The 19,640-nt window shown below is 40.7% G+C and overlaps 1 protein-coding gene across 2 annotated transcripts in view; it reads left to right on the plus strand.

The window, feature by feature from the left end:
* The first annotated feature begins 12,467 nt into the window (after positions 1 to 12,467).
* Positions 12,468 to 19,640, plus strand: part of CUL3 (cullin 3) — a 98,380-nt gene continuing 91,207 nt past the window's right edge. Inside the window, exon 1 of one of the 2 annotated variants that reach the window (XM_027119947.1) lies at positions 12,468 to 12,946. In XM_027119947.1, the coding sequence (XP_026975748.1) occupies positions 12,881 to 12,946 (66 nt within the window). In that variant the 5' untranslated portion in view covers positions 12,468 to 12,880. The remainder of the gene's footprint in view (positions 12,947 to 19,640) is intronic. The other variant, XM_027119956.1, reaches the window with a different exon arrangement.

Raw genomic sequence — 19,640 nt, forward strand, 5'->3', positions numbered from 1 at the left:
AAAGATGTTCCACGGCAGAAAAAAAATTTGTAACTATGTGTGGTGATGGGTATGAACTAGACTTATTGTGGTGATCATTTCACAATATATACATATATTGAATCATCATGTCAGACACCAGAAACAAATCGAATGTTATATGTCAATTATATCTCAATTTTTAAAAAAGAGGAAAAGTAAATAAATCTATAAGTATGTAATAAGATTTCAAAAAAGAAAAACAAAATGAATACTGCAAGTCAATAAAATTAGAATGACATTCTAATTCACATTCTGGTTTTCCAGCTTTTGTTTGATTCTACCATGTTGAAGCACTTAAACTCAATAGTTCCCACATGTAACACTAAGGGGAAGATGCCTGAAGAGATCCCCTACCTTAGGAAGGGCTTTGGCAATCTTAGTCTTATAGGGGATACTCCAAGAAAAAGGATTTCAACAAAATTATCCCCTAAACTATACCTGCTCAGCTTGTTTTATAATTCACACCTACTCCCTTCCCACTTCTCATAATATATCTGACATACAAAGTAAACCCTGGACAGAAAAATAAATTCCACTGAAATTACTGAAAAAAAAGCAACAATTAATCATAGCTGGGACCCTCAGATATATCTGCATGTTCTGGTGAACTAAAGAAATTCATTTAGCTCCAAAACCTCTGTGGAAACTTTAGTTCCTTTCTCTAATGTGTGAGAAGAACAAACTCAGCAAAAATCATTTTTTCCTAGCTAATTTATGTCTTAAAGTATATAGAGATGGTCTTCATGAGTAAAGATCACAGTAACGTGGATAGAATATTATCACATTTTCAGGCCATCACTCAAAATGGCAACAAAATACAGTCATCCCTCAGTATCCAAAGGAGATTGACTCCAGGACCCCCATGGATACCAAACTCCATAGATGCTCAAGTCCCTTATGTAAAATGGTGAAGTATTTGCATATAACCTATGCACATCTTCCTGCATACTTCAAATCCTCTCTAGATTATTTATGATACCTAATACAATGTAAAAATATTTGCAGTGTGTGGCAAATTCAAGTTTTGCTTTTTGGAAATTTGTTTTTAAATTAATTTATTTATTTTTGCTGTGTTGGGTCTTGGTTTCTGTGCGAGGGCTTTCTCTAGTTGTGGCAAGCAGGGGCCACTCTTCATCGCGGTGCGCGGGCCTCTTACTATCGCGGCCTCTCTTGTTGCGGAGCACAGGCTCCAGATGCACAGGCTCAGTAGTTGTGGCTCACGGACCTAGCTGCTGCGCGGCATGTGGGATTCTCCCAGGCCAGGGCTCAAACCCGTGTTCCCTGCATTAGCAGGCAGATTCTCAACCACTGCGCCACCAGGGAAGCCCTGGAATTTTTTTAACCAAATATTTTCAACCCTCGGTTGAATCCCCAGATGCAGAACCCATGGATACACAGGACCAACTGTAGTTTGTCAGGGTCTTAGGCATAGACTATCCATCTGTTGGTCATTCAACAACATCCACTTAGTGCTCTTTAAGTGCAGAGCACTCAGGAGTATACCAAAAAAGTTATTATTATTTTTTTTTGTGGTACGTGGGCCTCTCACTGCTGTGGCCTCTCCCGTTGCGGAGCACAGGCTCCAGACGCGCAGGCTCAGCGGCCATGGCTCACGGGCCCAGCTGCTCCGCGGCATGTGGGAACTTCCCGGACCGGGCCCGAACCCGCGTCCTCTGCATCGGCAGGCGGACTCTCAACCACTGCGCCACCAGGGAAGCCCAAAACTTAATTTTGATCTCCAACTTTTGGGGCACTTTGTCCTATTATCCTGTGTGGAATAGAGTATTTGAAATAGATATTCAGCAGAAATATGACATATTTGTGAAACAGCCAGGCTCTAGAATTGGATAGACCTGAAATTAGATAAAAGCATTTAAATCCCTCTTTCATAATTTATAATGTAGTGACCTTAGGCAAATAAACTCTCTCAGATATGACAAGTTACTTAATCTCTTTGATACACAATTTTCTGATCTATAAAATAAGAAAAGAGCAGATTTTTATTAAGTGCTTATTATTTGCAAGGTGCTGGAGTAAGAGCACTGAAGGTTCCTTAACTCCTTTAATCTCATAACAATCTCAGGAGGTAGGTACTGTTATTATCTCCTTCCTATATGGGAGCACCCAGGTCGTTCAGCTCATGAGTACATTGCCTGAGCTGGAACCCAGAGCTGTTCATCATGAACAGCTGATACTGAACAGTATCAGTGATACTGAACAGTGATACTGAACTGCACAGGGTTGCTTTCAAGAGAAGTGAGCAAAGTTGAGGCGTGAGAAACATGTAGCAGATGTTCAATCAATGCTAACCTCCTCTCCTTAACAATAGTGTACCTAACTAAGAACACCCAGAACCTACACTTCAGATATTTTCTTTTTTTATTTATTTATGCATTTACTTATTTATTTATTTATATTTTTTAAAAAAGAAACTTGTTAACTGTTGAGCTTTTATTTATTATTTATTTTATATATTTATTTTGGCTGCTCTGGGTCTTAGTTGCGGCACGTGGGACCTTCATGGCAGCATGTGGGATCTTTAGTTGCAGCATGTGGACTCCTTAGTTGCATCATATGGACTCCTAGTTGTGGCATGCATGTGGGATCTAGTTCCCTGACCAGGGATGGAACCTGGGCCCCCTGCATTGGGACTGAGGAGTCTTACCCACTGGACCACCAGGGAAGTCCCTTTATTTTTTATTGAAGTATAATTGACATACAATATTATATGTTACAGTTGTACAATACAGTGATTCATAATTTTTAAAGGTTAGATATTTTCTTATTTTTAGGAAGTTAGTGAATGTAAAACAACAATAAATTAAGAATCGATCTGATGTAAATAAAAAAAAATACTAACTTCTATTCCTAAAGGAAAATTTCTTTGTTATACCAGTTCTTTACATCTTTGGGAGACACCTTTGCTACCAAACAGTAAAGACAGGATCAAAAGCCGAAGGGGGGCTTCCCTGGTGGCGAAGTGGTTGGGAGTCCGCCTGCCAATGCGGGGGACACGGGTTGGTGCCCTGGTCCCGGAAGATCCCACGTGCCGCGGAGCGGCTGGGCACGTGAGCCATGGCCGCTGAGCCTGCGCGTCCGGAGCCTGTGCTCCGCAACGGGAGAAGCAAAAAGCCGAAGGGTTCCAGAACGATTAATAAATGTTTTGGCATCAATCAAGTATAAGTATTTCTGAACTAAACATCCCAATACAAAATTTTCACATATCTACTCACTCCCTTAGAAAGGTTTAAAATGAACCCAAGGTCATACTTCATTCTTGGGAGATGTCTTGATTAATTTCCATTGTAATGCGGAAAGGAGCCAATCTCTCACCAACAAACAGGAAGTGGAGTGAAGAACACACTTCCCCTCAGGAGGCAAGGCAGGAAAAGGGGAGCTCCCAGAGGGCCACAGGGCCGCTCTTCCGAGACTCTTAGTTCCCAGTTTCTTCCTCATACATTGGCTCAAGTAGGGCACATGTTTGAATCTCATTATCACATTATTTTCCTATGTGTTTTACACAGATATGTTTGTCTATTGGAAATCTAAGCAAACGGATAAAGAAGTTGCTTCTGCCTTTTTAAAGATCCTGCCCATCTTGGGAATTCGCTTGTTTGCAGGTACGCTTAGATTCTATGATGTAACAATTAATGCTAAGCTGTTGGTGGCTTAATGTAGCCTTCTTCACATAAGCACTTACTTTTGAAAAATCTTTAGACGTGCTTTATCCAATAGTGGAACTGATGGCTTTGAGCTCAGAGTGGGGTGCTATGGGGTTTGGAGAGACAGCACAGAACCTTCCACCCTGTATCCCATAGGTAACTATCTTGTCCACCTAAACAGATGGCTAGTTAGGTCTCTCTGTGTTTTTGTGCATTTGGTTTGCTTTGTTTTGTTTTTAAAGGGGGAGCATTTTGGAGGGTAAAGAGGCCTCTTCATCACCTGTCAGGTTGCTCTTTGTGGGCACCCACCTTTTGTCCTCATTTGCCTGTGGAGGTCCTGGTCTATAGAGCCCACAAAAGCAGGGAGCAGAGAATAAGATTTCTCCAGCACCTCTGAGACAGAAGCCTATGACCCCTGAGAGAAGTGTGCAGCTGTCTGTGCATGCCCACAGTATCTTTTTGAAACAAGCTGCACCTTTCTGTGGGTCCCTGGCTGTGATGCACTTCTCTTTGATCTCCTTACCTGTGTTTGAGAGCTATCCATTCATTGTAGTTTGGGGCCTGAGATCATGCCCCTTCATTAGCCAAAAAACCTACTTTTCACACACATACACACACACACACACACACACACACACACACACACACACTTCCCTTTCCCTCAAACTTAATCTCCACGTAAAATCTCTTCAGAGATAACTAAATGTGCTCTGTACTAAATGTTGGCTCCCAAAATCTATTCTACCCCAATGATAGCATAAACTATGGTCACTCCCCTTACTACTGAGTGGGTTAAAATAGACACATAACCTAGTCTTGGCCAATAAGCCACAACAGTCTCCTGCTTCTGGGAACAGCTTCCTAGCTGATTACACAAAGCTGTAAGAAAGAGGCAGTCTCTCTCCTTCCTTTAGTCTGGACTTTGTTGTGTCTGCAAGTGATACCTATAGTGTCTGGAGCCACCTTGCCATCAGCCCAAGGCCAGGGCCAGGAAGACTGTCACAAAGCTGGGCTGGGGCCTTGATGTACCATGTCTGGAGACCACACTAACTTTGGACTTCTTATGTAAGGTAATAGATTTGATTGTTGCGTGTGCCAATTTGAGTTCGGTTTTCTGTTACTTGCAACAAAACTTAATTTAGCTGATTCATAAAAATACTATTTTTATGGACAACCTTAATTGTTCTATTGCTTTGATATAACCATTTGATAACTGCTAATATTCTTTGAGTTCAGACCATATGCCAGGTATTTATGTAAAGGAGAGTCTGCTGGCTTGTTTTTAAAAGTGATATCGCTTATAATCAATTCATTTGTAATCCTTCTCCATCCCTACCCATGGTCACTTGTTACCACACTGGTTAGTATAACATTAGATGGTAGATGTTTAAATTCACCAAAAACTGATGGTGAATGAGTTGATCAAACTAGAGCCACGTGGACCATTTCTTTTACTCCTAAAAGTCTGGACACAATTATGGAAAGACCTGCCTCCTTAATCAATAGATAAAAAAAATACTTTAGATGATATAGCATCATGCTTTCAATCAAAATCTTAAGGATGAAAAAAAAATCTTAAGGATGAATTTAATTTGCCATGTACTTAACACTGACATGAGACTCCTAATTTTTCAGTTGTTGTAATGATGTAAGGTCCAGCCTTGCTGCCTTCTTGTGCATGACAAAGGTGACATGGCAGTGGGGAGAGGAAAGCAGAAGTGCAAATGATAATGAATTGCACCACATGTAATTTACATATCCAAAGTTTATACTTTGTATGTTTTGGAAAGAAAGAACACAGCCTAAAACAGATCATGAGAAGGGACAGTCGGGTTACGTTGCTTTGCATGCTTATTTTCTAAGTCCATTGTGGAACCTTAAAGCAAGCATAATAGATTTAAAGTTTTAATCCTAGAATTGTGGTACAACCAAATCTTAAACTACAGAGAGGATATCCTGACGATTTAAAGGCTGTTGAAGATTTTGATGCGGCTTGAAAATCAAAGCAGAGTTCCCACCACTGTTTCTTCTTTTTCAGTCTTTTTTAGGAGGCTTGATGCTCCTGAGTCTCACTGGAAGGATAGATAACTTGGGAGCATCCTCCACAGATAACAGATGGCTAGGATGTAAGCCTAGAGAAGCGAATGTTGCAGGGAAAATGAATGCTGACTGGAAAGTGATGTGATCGAGAGGATGATGGACGTATAGGTATCAGATACAGATGACAGGGAGGCCACTGTGTAAGGGGTGATGGGACTGGGCGTTGGGGAAGAGATTAACCACACAGGATGTTGTGGTGGCTGCAGGAATGGAAGTCAAAAAACAGTATTGGAAATTAACCATAAAAAAATTGTTCATGTTCTTGGAGTTCAAACTGCATGCCAGGTGTTGGGCTAAATGCTTTATCTCTACTGTTTTGTCTAATCCTCACACTAGCCTTGTGAAGTCGGCATTATTATTAACCTAATTTCACTGATGAGAGTAAATGGCACACTTTTTGATACACTGCAGAACTCAGATGAGAATCCAGGTAGTCTGATTCCAGAGTTGGCATGCTTAACTAGATGCTCTATTATTTCAGAGTTTAAAATATTAGTGCATGGGCGACGCACAGCCACTGCTGGTCTATACGATAGTTTTAATGCAAATTAGAAAAGACCAAAGGGCCCTGCCCACCACCCAGTGAAGTCCAGCCCCCTAGCTGCACAGTTTAGAGGGCCGTTGGCATCTCTGATCAAGGAAACACACGCTCCATCCTTCAGGTAATTACAGCCCTTGCAAGGGTACCTGCCTTGGATATCAGCCTCTATTGACCTTCTCAGCAAGGCACCTCCTTACAGTGCACAGACTTTACAACTATATGAGGGGGCTTTAAAAAATGAATGTATATGTATATTTTAGTTTTATCAGTCAAGTCTCATTCGCAAGCACTCTACACAGATATTCCCTGTTCCCTCTCCAGATCTATTCTCTACCCTTCTCCATTCTGCTCTGTGTTCTGAAAGGCTGACCCTTATGGGCTCCACCAATGGGCTTCCTTGCCTTCTCGCTTCCAGGTAGCTTCATCCAATGGGAGGCACCAGCCAGAAGTCCGAGGGAAGGAGAAGAGTGAGGCTGGGGTATTTTGTCCCCTGGCTGCCTCCGTATTGAGCCAGGAGCTTGGGTCCTCTCCTAAGGTCTCAGCTTGTCAGGCAGCCCTGTTCCACAGCTACAGAGAGAGTTCTCTCTCCAGGTTCTGGTGGCACTTCACCTCATAGCCCTTCCAGCCTAGAAGTGGTATAAGGCTCCCTGCTGTTGCTAGTCTTCATCATCCCTTGGTCACTCCCTAACTCTACCCACACTTCTGTAAATAGTCCCTGAATTAAAGTCCCCCCAATTTCCCTGTTTGAGTGAGCCAACTGTTTCCTGCCAGGACCCTCTCTGATACACAGCGGAAACAAACTTTGACCATCTTAAGCAAAAATGGAATTTAGGGAAGGCATTTTAGGAAGCACACGAAGGAAGATGGGAGGACCACGGTTGGAGAACAAGCAGGAACCCAGGGACCTCTGGAAAGCTGAAGAGCAGGAATGACAGCTACAGTCATTCAGTGGGAGGAGCTTAGGCCACCCACTGCCACTGCCCCCATGCCCACCAACTGTCCCTGTGTCCTTCAGCCACCTACTCAAGAGTGTCGAGGAGAAGGTCCGCTTGCCTGAGTCTACATCATACATCCCCAGGCTGAGCTGGGGAGTGGAGATGGGGGAATCAGGTCCCTCTGGCTATTGTGATAGGAATGGACACCACTACCCACCAAGACCACACCCAATGGGTGAATCCTTTAAAACAAGAAATCAGGATGCTAATAGGAAGCACCACCCCCAAAACAAGGACAAACATAGCTGTAAAAATTAATAAAATAATGTGAGACTGCCTTAACAATCCAATCCAAGCATCTGAAGTAACATTTCCCAAAAGACGAAAGTTCGTGCAAAAACAGGCACTTCTCAACAAGGATTCCAGTAGCAGAGAAGTATCTAAAGGTCTTCTAAATGAAAAGTCTTTATAGGGTTTCAAACTGGGTTAGGTATAAAGATGCTGGTTTCATCTTAACAAGATGCCATGTTTGTCCCTTTCTTAGAACCACCCATTCAATGGGTCTTCTGCCCAATAACCAGCCACTCAAGAACTAGAATATTCAGATACCAATAACTTCAAGTCAACTTATTGCCAGGAATTAATTGATTATATCAACTTGGGGCTAGAAACTGGCCCCAACAATTTTTTTTAATCTGTTAGTCTCTTAAAGGTTATTCTTCAACTCTACCACCACTCCTTTGCTTTATTCAGATTTTGATTTTTACTAGTTGAAGATGTAGGAATAAAGAATACAGGTTTACTGTGAACTAAAGACAAACAGCTTATTGCAGAAGTTTAAAGATAATACTATTTTATTATATTTGTTGACTGTTGTATTTATAATTCACACAATTACTAAATCTAGCATAAAATTTAGACCACTTTTATAGCTCTCTGGAACCATGCTTTATCTCATCTCCAAAATTAACTTACTTCACAAAGACAGAGCTGATGAGTTATAAATTTCAACATATGCTTTACTTGTCACAAATGAAAGCAATACATATTCATAATTGTCCCCCAGAGGTTTCTTGATATAGTTACTGTTATCAGTAAGAGGAAATTATTTTTCTTCAAAATAAAATTACATGAATGCAATGCCTATAATTTTTTTTCTTTGCGGTACGCGGGCGTCTCACGGTTGTGGCCTCTCCCACTGCGGAGCACAGGCTCCGGACGCGCAGGCTCAGCGGCCATGGCTCACGGGCCCAGCCGCTCCGCGGCATGTGGGATTTCCCCGGACCGGGGCACGAACCCATATCCCCCGCATCGGCAGGCGGACTCTCAACCACTGCGCCACCAGGGAAGCCCAACGCCTATAACTTTTAATTGAGAATATGTATTCTGGTAAGTTAGGTTTGTTGGTTGTATATACAGATATTTTTATTTCCAAAATATTAATTTATTGGATAAATGTGGAGTAAATAGAACACTGTCCAGGCCAACTAGAAGGTTTCCAGAGCTGCCAGTGAGATGCTTTTGTTTAGCATGACAATGTGATAAAAATTGAGATGGATTTTTATGATACAATAGGCATTTAAGATTTTCTTTAATTCAAGATGTAACTTGTCACATATGCTCATAGGTCTTATAAACTTCTTGTCTTGATGACATACACATAAAAAGATAGTAAGAACAAAGTAGAAAAGATCTACAGTTTTTATATATGTAATTGTCTGTGGTTATGTTCTCAATCAAATACTCCTATGTCATCTTATAAAACAAATATGAATGCTACTGCTCTAAATATGTACAAATTTAATGGCCTGCAATACTTGCTAGTTGCCTGGTGGAGACAAGGAAGAAAGTAGATCTAGCCCTTCCTTCCAAGGAAGTGATAATATCTATAAATCTTCCTCTTCCAATTTCAAAAACATGCATCTTTCCCTAACAGTCTTTGTTGTTCAAAGCCATTGACCAGATTTTTCTAAATGAATTGGGAGGCTGTCAGCAGTTTTAATAACCAATATCTGCACAATCAGATCACCAGGTACGATATAGTAATTAATGTGGCTTGGTATCCTGGATACCTAGAAATTCATGGCCAAGAAGAAGCTATTGCCTTTCACTGGCTTCTCACAGTCTGTACTGCCCATTTCTAAACTGGGTTGTAGAAAAGAGGCTGGTCCACTCAGCCTCCTGACTTCTCTGACTGCACGTGCTCCATGCGAATAAATGGAAATGGGGCCACTGTTCTCCTGTGTCAGGACACGGTCAGCGTAAGTAGGAATACCAACTGGCAGGCATGTAACATCTAGTGAGTTCCTAGTCCAGAGCTGCTTTCTCTGCTAGATCAGGTGGCAGGTGGCAGGTGGCAGAAAAAGAAATATCCTGAAAGTTCATTTGCTATTTGCAAGTCAGGGAATACTACTGGACTAGAAGAATGGTCTACTGCTGCTTTAGAGAGTATTTCATAGACATTTTGAGGATGCTGATTTCCTAGAAAGGAAAAGCTCTGATTTCTGTACTGCAGTATATAAAAAGTTATTGCCAAATTCAACCTGGGTCTGTGGTTTCCAAATTTTTTTGGGGGGGGAGGGCGGTGGGAAGAACTACATATTCTGTGATTGCACGTCTCATCTGTCTTATTCACCTTAGTGCCTGACATATAGCAACCATTAAATAAATGTTTCTTAAACAAATGAATAATTAAATGAAAAAGTAAATGAGCAGTAGTTTTTTTTTTTATGGCAGTGGTAGACAAATTCATTTTGAAGAGTTTTTCTGGGTCTTTGTGGTTAAAAGCCTAAAGGAAGACCGTTGAAAGTGATTCTTTTAAATGCAGCTAAATTTTGCTTAAGCAAAACCAAAATATGAAAATCTGGGTTCACAAAACAAATTAATTAAAAGGTGATTATATGCTTCACAATTACATGGGAATATGACTTAATGCAGGGTATTCCTAAATGCTGGCCCATGGTGTTTTCTCAGGTTCTCGCTGAAAGGAGAAAAATCAGCTCAGTGTATTGTTCTAAAGAACTGTCCTCTATTCACAAATTGACCTTCCTCCATTTCTGTGGTTAAAATATTTAACAACAACAAAAAGATAATGAAACTAGTCTCTACTTCCAGTTAATTATTCCTTTTTAATATTCTTAAACTTGCCAAAATAAAATTGTCAACCCTAAATTGGTTCCCCAGCTTTTTGAAAAATACTTTATTGGTTTGTGAAATCCAAATAAGATTCATTTTATAAAAGCATATAGCATTTTTAAAGAAACCTACATATTGAATAAAGGACGATAGTGTAACCTGGGCCTTAATTACCCATGATAATAACAGCCAACAAGTTTTGAGTCGGTGCTGAGTACTGCTCTCAGGCCTTTTAAAAATGGTGTTAATCATCTAAATTTCATAGTAGCCCAAGGAGAAAATATTATTTTTATCCCTATCTTACAGATGAGGAACTCTAGACACAAACAGTCCAGTCCTTGCCCCAAAAGATAGAAAATACAGCCAGTAAAATGGTAGAGATGGCCCCATATATTCTTAAATTACAAAGAAACTGAGCCATGTGACACTACAACCAATAAAAAAAATTGGTTGTTAATATAGTCTAATGATTATAGAAATGGCATTTCAGTCAGCATACAGATTATAAACTCCTATCCAAGACTCATAGTATTTTATATTTAAATCAGAATCCTCCCAATCTTACCTTAGCAACAAAATTCTTGACCTATTTTTAGCTTCAGTATTTACACAGATACTGCTTCAAGCAACATCCTTGTTTCTTAAGCTCTATTCTATTAGCAAATACCAGAAAACAAAACAAGAAAATATGATGTTTCTAATGGGGCATTTCAACCAAGTAGGGGGTGAAAGCACAACACTGGTAAATCTAGCTATCAGGATTAAGCTAATTTAGGGAAAATTCAACCTTATAGCAAACAAATCAAAAGGTATATTTCAGTCCACTTATTTAAAAAAAAAGTATAAAAAACCCAGTTTCCAAATGCTACAAAAGTATTACACTCCAGATTTTTTTTAAAAGGCTTTAAAAAATAAATTTAAAAAGTATTACTACCCTAGCTTCCAAATGTAGGGTCTTATTTAAAATGAGATCACAAACTTTAGTGGGAACTCACATATTCCTCTGCAGAGTCAGAAATCCAAATATAACATCAATTGGGCAAAGAGGTAAATTAGTAAGTATAATCCATAATAAATGAAAAGCAAAACTAGACTTTTTGATCACAATGCCAAAAATTTTTTTTCCCAAGTTATCCGCAAACTGGAATCAAAGACAAAAATTTTGGCTTTCAAAGTCTATCATACTCTTGTAATGGTAAAAATGATTTGGCAGGTTAAGGATAGGTTTCTAATCATCCTATCTTCTACTTAACACCATTTACCAAAATACTGCACTGCGTTAAGGGAGTTATCTCAATGGCAACGAAAAAGAGATCTTAACACTAATAAGTTCTGGGTCCCTCAGAAAATATCAGTGAATCTAGAGCTTATGCTGTTTAAGGAAATTTTGTGGATTTCCACCCCTCAATCCTGACAGCTGGGGTGTGCACATCCGATCTGAATACTTTGTTAGGCATACAGGAACCGAATTTCTGACACTGCAGGTAACTCCTGCACAAACTCTTCTTTCAACTTTCTGGCATCTGGTCAAGTACCCATCCCTAGTCCACATGCCCTAGAAAAACACAGGAACCAGTTCTAGGACGTGGTTATCCACCTAGCACCCCACGCTCCACCCCGAGACTACTCGCCTCCCGCCCTAGCTCAGCCCACCCCGGCCAGCCCAGCCCGGCAGAGCCGGACCCAGCCTACTACAGTCCTACTGCTCCGGCTCTCTGAACTTCCCCCGCCCACTCCGTCCACGTGAACGGGGACCGCGCCGCGGTCCACCAATCAGCAGCCACCTCGCCCAGGATCCGGTCTCCAACGATCCCCTTTCAAAAAGTCAGCTTACACCTCCCGCCTCAGTCCCGCCCCTTTCCTACCTCCCCGCCCCTCTGGTCCCGCCCACCTCCCCAACTACCGGTTCCCCTCCTCTCCTCCTGTTGCCCCCTCCCGCTCCCAGGCTTCGCCCCGCCCAACCCAGGACAGAGCACTCGCCCTCTTCTCGCGAGATCTGAGCGTCCCCCGCAGCGGCCGTCCGCTTCCCCTTCTCGTCCTCCCACCCCCCTCCTCCCAATCTCTCCACTCTCCGGCTCTCTTCCCTCCCTCCTCCCCCCTCCACCCTCTGGGCCGGATCTCGTCTCGCTGAGGCGGAGGAGGAGAAGGAGGAGGAGGAGGACGTTCGGCCTGCGCAGTGAGATGTTTGTCCGTCGCCGCCGCCGCCGCCATCGCGGAGGAGCGCGATAAAGGGAGCCGAGCCGGGCGTGAGGGGCACCCCGTGGAGCCGCCGCGCCAGCGCAGCCCCCCAGCCAAGCCCGAGACGCCGGAACCCGAGCCGCCGCCGCCACCGCCGCGGCCGCCCAGGGGCCGGCCAGCTCCCCAGCCCAGCCCGTGGGCCGCGCCGCCGCCCCCAGCGTCGCCCCTCGCCTGCCCGCCCGCCTTAAATGTGACACCGGCGCCTCGGAGTGCGACCCGAAGCCGCCGCCGGGGAGGGGACGAGCACCATGTCGAATCTGAGCAAAGGCACGGGCAGCCGGAAGGACACCAAGATGCGGATCCGGGCCTTTCCGGTGAGTCTCTTCTCGGAGCCTGGGACCCCGGGTTGGGGGCCCGGCCAAGAGCCGCACGCGAGGCCCGGGCTGAACTCCCCCAACAGGCCGCAGGCCCGGCGTCCCCTCCCCCACGCCGCCGGCCGCGGGGCGCTAGCCTTCCCGGCAACTGGGCGGCGCGGGGCCCCGGCGCGGCCGCCCTCCCGGGCCGTTCCCCGCGCCCGTAGCCCGAGTCTGGCGCCGCTCCCCCGCCCCGGAGCTGCGCCTCCGGTCGCCCTGCGGGCTGCGGCTGGGGCCCCTTCGCCGGTCCCAGATTCTCCCCACGCTCCTGGGGTGTAGGCCCAACCCCTAGTACTCCGCTCCCGCTCGGTTCCCGGGACTCCCAGCCCTGCAGGTATGGGGACTGTCCAAGTCCTTCTTGTTTGGGGGGTGTGTGTAACTTTTCACGTGGGGTTTCGCTGCGGTTGAAAAAATCACCCAGCCTAAAAGATGGCCAGCCCAACGATGAGGGGGACTGTCCTCTCCCGCTCTTCCCCTGTTCAGGAAGGGCTATGCCATCCACCTGCCCCCCACGCAGTGACAATGGTTCCACGTAATGCTCCATAGTAACATACCAACAACGTTCTGTGTGTTTACAGCATTTTTTATCCACAAGCTTCCAAAGCACTTGACAAACTCTCTTGTGCAGGAATTGCCTTGCCAATCAAAGGGAAATAAGAGAAAACAAATTGGATGGTTGGTTCTCCATTTCTTAGCCATGGAATCCCAAAAGAATGAGTAGTCACCATCCTGAGTTGCTTTACTCTTAGGGACAGCAAACGTAGTCTGTTTAGAAACTTATTCTTTTTTAGCATTACTTTGAGTCATACCCTTGCAGTGTTTAGTATATGGGGTATAACTTTGGATGTCATATCTGATTCAGATAGCCAATGGCAAGCAATTAAAGTGTACTATTGGAACAGAGGAGCTGGACGTACTTGCTCATGTCGCTACAGTAACAGGTATATGTCAAGATAGACAAACTAGTAATGGAAAAGAAGATTTTCAAACAGTAAAACTAGAGAAAGAACTTGGGTTTCCTTTCTTAGAATCACAAACACAGTATATCATGCAAGGAGGGAAAAGAGGGTTTGTATTCACTTCATGAAGCATGCTTTTTCTAAAGTGTAGTTTGCACTTTAGAGGGAAGACTTATTAATATAATTGTCCTAGTTGAGTAAGAAAGCGACCCAGAGAACTTGAGGACCTCTCTGAATTCTTAAAATTTAGAAGAAGGAAATACACCTTATGCAGAACTCTGAAGTTGTAATAACAAATATTAATATCAATGTGAAGAGTCTTCAGGGTTTATGTAAATAAATGTAGGATATACTCAGGAGAATTAAATGTTTTGATGCTCATTAAAGGGATTTTATATCTTTGAAGTTTTTTTTCTAAGTAATCATGAGAAAGTACAAAGAAAGTGAGAAATGTTGACAGAAGAGAACTGATGAACTTCATGTGCACGTTTTTCCTTATAATGAAACAATGAACTGGGTTTATGATTTTGTGAGTAATGTTAGTTCTCCTGCTAAACCAGTTCTGAATATTTTTAGCAGAATCTAGAATTACTCAGAATTTTAAATAGTTTAGTACAAGAATTTTTTAAGAAAAAATTAGCTATTCTTAAAGTCTGAGTTCTTCTAATTCAGATTATTACTAAAATGTGGAGTAGTTCACATCTGACATCAGCTTACTTATGTGGATATTCTGATTAACCAGTTGTACCTTTATGTGTAGTCAACTCTTTGATCTCTTGGTTTTGCCTGTTCCTACCTGTTCTTCCATTCCTTCATTCATTCAACAAATATTACTGACGACTGTGTGCCAGGCACTGTCCTAGGGTCTTGGGATATATCGGTATAGCTTGAAAGATGAGTATCCCTCCCTTCTGGATCTTGTATTGTTGGGAGGAAGTGGTGGGAGAGAATTTCATTATTCCTTTAGCTGAAGAGTATAATAGTATGTGACAAGTTACCACATACGACTGAAACTGATTTTTTTTTTAAGCAGCATTATGGTCCTGAGCTAGTTTAGACCCTTTCTGTCTAAAACTTGTTGCCCTCAAAGTTTTTCTAAAATCCTTAAATGAAGTTTGTAAGTGGCTAGTGTTTGATATTCAGTACTTAATATCTGCTAATTTTTAAAAGCATTAAGATTTTTTTTTATTTCATAAGTATTAACATCACTCATAAGTAGTTCCTACTGAAAAGAACCATTATATTTTTTAATGTATAACTTTTAAAGTCATAGTTCTTTGAACCTTCATTCAGGATGGATACATACCTCAGTGGTGTGGTATTTCACTGATTAATTTGGTAACTGAGTGCTTCTAGACCTTCAGAATTTTTTTTTTATTCCAGGTTAGCAGTCTTTTACAGAACTATAGTCTCCATGGATTGCTAGTCAGAAGTAGTAAATGCATATTATTCCATAAAGAAAATATTATGTTCATATGTACTCGTGTGTGCATACTTAAAACTGTTGTATTTTACATTACCATTTGAGATAGACAGTTACTCTAAGGGAAATTGCAGTGTAATCGAAAGCCTCAAGTGCTCTTTTCAGAGTGTGTTTTATAAAATTGATGTGTAAAAAGTATAAAAATATGTTTCAGGATTGTTTTGTTTTCATTGCAAAATAGTAAGTGAAGGTACAGGATATTTTGTAAATGTGTAAACCTACTCCAGCTATAGTCCCATCAGTAAAATCAGTTTCTGAGAAACTGGTTCTTTTTAAGGTGGGAAACAATGAAGAGCTTTCTGCACTTACAGATTGGTGATGGAGGAAATATTTATTCCAGTTTGTAAACTTTCCTGCAGTGGACAAAATACATATCATTTCACATCTTTTGGGGTTTTTTGGTACCCAAAGTAACAGCAAGGGCCACAAAACTTTTTTAAGGAAGAAGTCTGTAGTTGGGAAACTTCTGGAAACGATATGGATTTGGACCAAAGAATGCTGCCCCCAGAAGTTCCTGGTCCTCTTTCCTTGCTGTTGCCATGTGTCTCACTCCTGAGCTTTTATTCCACTATGTAGGATTAGTTGCTGTCAGGTGAACCTTTTGTCCTTATCTTTGAAAAGCCATTACTCACCATCTGTACTGTCCACTGTCCACGTGGGCTTGAAAAGCTTGATTGGTTTGGAGGGGATATGGTTGAATGGAAATACTGGTCTCTCCTCTGATTTGCCTTCTTGTCTGAGCCTTCAGAGTTTAGGAGACGTGTTATGAAAGTGATTGTCTTTAGAGTGTGATCTGGAAATGGTTTCAGTTTTTGGTTTATAGAAGCATGCTAAATCATGATAATGAATCTCTGGTTGTAGTGTCCACTCCATAGTTCTAGATGGGCTTCACAGAGCACCACCTGTGTGGCGTGAACAGTTACTGATGTAGAAGTTATTGTTAGATGGAACCCGCAAAATGACTGAGATTAGAAAGAGATGAATTTTAAGATCATTTGTGATGTACTTAAATACTTAAGAGGACAAGAATTTAATGACAAATGGGGACAGTTAATGTTTTTTTTTTTTTCCTGGCTATAGTGATATTTGCTAGATATGGAGGAACAGCTTTGATCTTCAAAATAGGTTTCTCTTAGGGAAAGTAGTTGTTGCCTAGAACTAGCTGGACTGTACATAGAGAAAGGCTGAATAATAGTTTTGGAAATCACACAGGGCGGGGAATTAACTATAAGTTTGTTTTGCATTCTCTAGTGTTTTGTTACAGAGATGTTATGGAGTAAGATATAACATTCATTAAAGTGTTGCTTTCACTTAGACTGATTTTGTTCTATTTAATGGTTTTAGGACAGTCAGCTGTGTTGTAGCTGTTAGTACCTCTCAGGCTTTAGAAGTTTAAACATAAAAAGATAAAGTAGTTATCTATAAAAGTGTATATTTTGCGTTATCTCCCTAGAAAGTTCACAGGAGCCAAGAAAATTATTACTGCCAAATTATTAATACTAAAGTTACTGAATTTGAAACAATTTTAGTAGTATAGAATATAATGTGAGAATTTGGCCTTTTAAATAATACACTAGTCACAAAGTTCTTTCAAACAAAATAGAGAAAGTGTCATTTGTTTGTACATCATTCATTCATTAAATGGAGCTAAGTAATAATAGCATTTCTCTATTTCAACAAGAATATATAATTAAGACTAGAAAAAGTAGTATGTCTTCCCTTTGTGTTATAAATTGGGAGACCTTAGAGATAATTTTTTGCTGTTATCTTTATTCAAGAGTATCTGGGTGTTAACAGTTTTGTTAGATTTTTATAAAAGTTATTGGACAATTTGTAGTTTTAAATAATGGAACTTTGAAAATAGTTCTTGTTTGTCCATTGTAAAGTCAGCAAAAAAGTAAAAGTGCTACTAGTAAGAAATCACTGAGATAAAACATGAAGTACATTTAGTGTCTTTCTATTGTGAAAACTATTCAGTAGTAGTCTGTCAAAGCTATGAATTCATTTTAGTAGCTTTTCTAATTAGAAAAGTGATGCATATTCATGATAGAAAATTTAATAAATATCTAAACTTATAAGTAAGGAAATAAATATCACCTGTAACCCTGCCACTTGGAAATAAGCCATATTAACATTTTGATGTGTTTCCTTTTAATCTTTCATAAATGTATAAGCACACAGTAAAACTGAGGTACGACCTTTTCATATGCTGCCTTTTAAAAAATATATAGTATCTCACTGTACATTTATTTCCATGTTATATATATAGAAAACATGATTTTGGATGACTGGGTAATACTCTCCAGTACCTTGGCTTATACATTTCCCTACTGACAGGTATTTTGATTGATTCCAGTGAATTCGTATTTTCTCTGTTATAAAGAATGCAACTGAGACTATTTAGGCACATAAATATTTGAGCCCATCCATGATTATGGAATTACTGGGCTCGACATAATTGATACATATTACCAAATGGACCTCCAGAAGGGTAGGAGTAATAATAGTACCACTCACCGAATGCTTATCATATGCCATACAGTTGTTCTCTGTACTTTGCATGTGTAAACTAATTTCATTTGCACAATAGAATACTACTATTATCATCTTTTTTTTACCTAAGAGGCCTTGAGAGCTTAAGTAGTTTGCTTAAGATCACTTTGCTTGTAAGTGGAAGAACTAGGGTTCTTTCTAACCTAGGTAGTCTGGCTCTAAAGTGAATGCTTTAAGAATTAATTACATCTCTCAAGCTTGTATCAGTAATGTCTACCATGTAGCAGTGTCTTAGCTAACATATCTTTAATTTTGTAGGTGAAAAAAATAGTACTTCAATGCTTTATTTTGCATTTCTTTGCCTACTTGTAAGAGTAAAACTATGGATAGTCTAGGGAATTTTCATTTAGTTTTACATTAGAGTATTCAACATATGTTTTAGAAGTATGACTAAAAAGTAAAGAGACGGAGAGCATAATAGTTAAGAGGGTGGGCTCTGGACTGTCAGAGTTTGAATGTCAGCTCCACCTCTTTCTAGTTGTGTTATCTTTAACAAGTTACTTAACACTTCTAGCCTCAGTTTTCTCCTCTGTAAAATTAGAATATTTATAAGACCTATTTTACAGGGCTGTTGTGAGATTAAAAAAAAAAGGTATTAGAACAGGACCTAGCACACAATTAACTATTGTTATACCAACATTTAGCCATGATTATGCCACAGTTTATATATTAAAATTGAATGTTATTTTTACAAGTAATTTTATTTACTGTACAGTTATTTTAGTGATGCCGCCATTTTTTGGTGCTTACATTTTTAGAACTTACATTTTGAAAAGCTTACAGAATCAATCTGTGAACCACATTAAGAACTCAGTGTCAGGATATAGGTTTGGTACCACTGGGGTGCTTCGAAAGAATGCCACTGGCTCTTGGGTGAGGGGTAGATTCAAAAGAGAAGAGATCCAATAGTGATTATCACATAATCATCGGAATAAGTATGTAATCTTTCTGGGGTAACTTTATTGAAGGAGTAAACACTCATTTGGTGTGTACATTCTAATATGTACATTAAGTGTTTATCTAAAAATACATTTTGTTTTTATTTCCTTCCTTTTTTTCTTCCACCCTCTTTTTTGTTTCACTCATGAACTAGGCTGCGGTCCCTGCCCAAAGAAGTACTTAGCATAGTGTTAGACACAGTGTGGGTGGTTAGTGAATGATCGATTAAATGAGAAACTAGTCCTTTAAGACAAACCATAGAAATTCATTACTTAGGTAAATCGATGCAGGTAGTACTCCAAAATGTTTGAACTCTTTTCAGCTGTAAGTGAAGTCTTAATTTGTAGGTCATTAATGATCATGTGGCACTTCCCTTAAAGGTTAGTCAGTCTGATCTCTTGAAACTGTAATGACTTGAAAGTAAAGGTAGTATGTACCGGCAGTAACCTTGGATTGGCGTGTCAGAAGACTTAATCTCTGGCCTAGTCTTTTCTGTTTACTAGCTGTACTCTACATTTTTTCCTTCCACCATGACACCTTCCTCCCAGCCTGTTAACTATACATGGTGATCCCCTACTTCCATTGCAGGTTGACTACCCTGTATCATCAGCCTGTTCTGTGAATTCTTTTCATCTGAAATTTACCTTTGCCCTGAGGATACAGGCTTATATTCTTGAATTGAGGTGTCTTTTTTCCTTATAATCCTTGAATCACTGGGCCC

This window comes from Aethalodelphis obliquidens, unplaced genomic scaffold (genome assembly GCF_003676395.1).
Source record: "Aethalodelphis obliquidens isolate GAN/ISIS:26980383/991018 unplaced genomic scaffold, ASM367639v1 scaffold2, whole genome shotgun sequence".
NCBI classification, from domain to species: domain Eukaryota; kingdom Metazoa; phylum Chordata; class Mammalia; order Artiodactyla; family Delphinidae; genus Aethalodelphis; species Aethalodelphis obliquidens.